Source organism: Volvox carteri (genome assembly GCF_000143455.1).
Source record: "Volvox carteri f. nagariensis unplaced genomic scaffold VOLCAscaffold_30, whole genome shotgun sequence".
In the NCBI taxonomy this organism is placed as follows: domain Eukaryota; kingdom Viridiplantae; phylum Chlorophyta; class Chlorophyceae; order Chlamydomonadales; family Volvocaceae; genus Volvox; species Volvox carteri.
In genome coordinates, this window is record NW_003307573.1 from 512669 (window position 1) to 513821 (window position 1153).

General features: G+C 54.6%; 1 protein-coding gene across 1 annotated transcript in view; it reads left to right on the forward strand.

The window, feature by feature from the left end:
* Window positions 1-1153, forward strand: part of VOLCADRAFT_105556 (uncharacterized protein) — a gene marked incomplete at both ends in the record, with an annotated part of 5512 nt that overhangs the window by 2146 nt on the left and 2213 nt on the right. Inside the window, 2 exons of the mRNA XM_002952459.1 lie at window positions 181-276; window positions 694-804. Coding sequence (XP_002952505.1) covers window positions 181-276; window positions 694-804 — 207 coding nt within the window. The remainder of the gene's footprint in view (window positions 1-180; window positions 277-693; window positions 805-1153) is intronic.

Sequence of the window (1153 nt, forward strand, 5' to 3'; positions counted from 1 at the left end):
TTGTGCGAAGGGGGAGAGAGGGGTTGGCAGGAAGGGGGGGAGAGGGGTGTTCTCATCCTGTCTTGTCTTTTTCAGCAGCGGTATCGTCGGTATGTATTTCTGTCCGGACTTCGCTAACCAGTACCCCCCACACACACCCCCCCCACACACACATACATACATATATACATAATCGTGTAGGTTGGTTGCGCCATGAACTGTCAGTTCTGCTACACGGGCCGAATGGGGCTTTTGGGGAATCTCAGTACGGCACAAATCCTTGAGCAAGTGGTGGAGGTGAGGAGGGGGAGGGGGGAGAAAACCAGGAGGGGGGGGAAGAGGGGGGGAGGAGGGGGGGAGGAGGGGGCGGGGGAAGTGAGGAGGGGACTGTAATGGGGTTAACCGCGGGGCAATGCGAGGGGGGGGGAAGGAGAGGAGGGGGCACGGCTGCGTGACCCATGATGCATTGTACCTGTTCGCCGGTTTGTATGTGTGTTTCCAAAAACCCCGTTATACACTACTTCGAAAGGGGTGCAGAGGAAAATATGTGTGTATGTATGTATGTGTGCAAAAATCTGATCTAGTTCTTTTTCCCAATTCATGATTTCACATATCGACATATCCGCCTCTTAACCCATTCTTGCTCATATACACATACAGACACTCATTTCCCCCCCCTCGTTCCCCGGAATCCCCGGCCCCGCTCTTCGTAAGGCCCGTCGCTACCTGGCCGAGCAATCCGTACACATTCCCATAGCGAACATCGTGTTTATGGGTATGGGGGAGCCCCTCCACAACTACGACGCGGTCATGGCGGCGATTGAGGTGCGTTCGTCTGTATGTGTGTATGGGGGAGTGTTGAGTGGGGGATGTGGTGTGTTCGTCTGTATGTGGGGGGCGGACGGCGGGAGGATAGGGGGGAAATGGCGTGGTTAGGTTTGGTAGCATTAGGGCAGGGGGTTTCGGAGCTTGTGCTGCATGGGGTGTGGGGGAAAGGGGGGAGGGGAAGCGCTAATAGATGATAAACTAATGGTAAGAGGAAGGTTCCGTGAGGTCACTGGATGTGAGTGTGAGTGTGAGTTTGTCTGTCTGTACTTCTTGTGTGCTTGTGGCAGCTACGGCGATTTTGTTTACACGCATACTACGGCCATTTTTCACTCCAGGCCAACGCAAG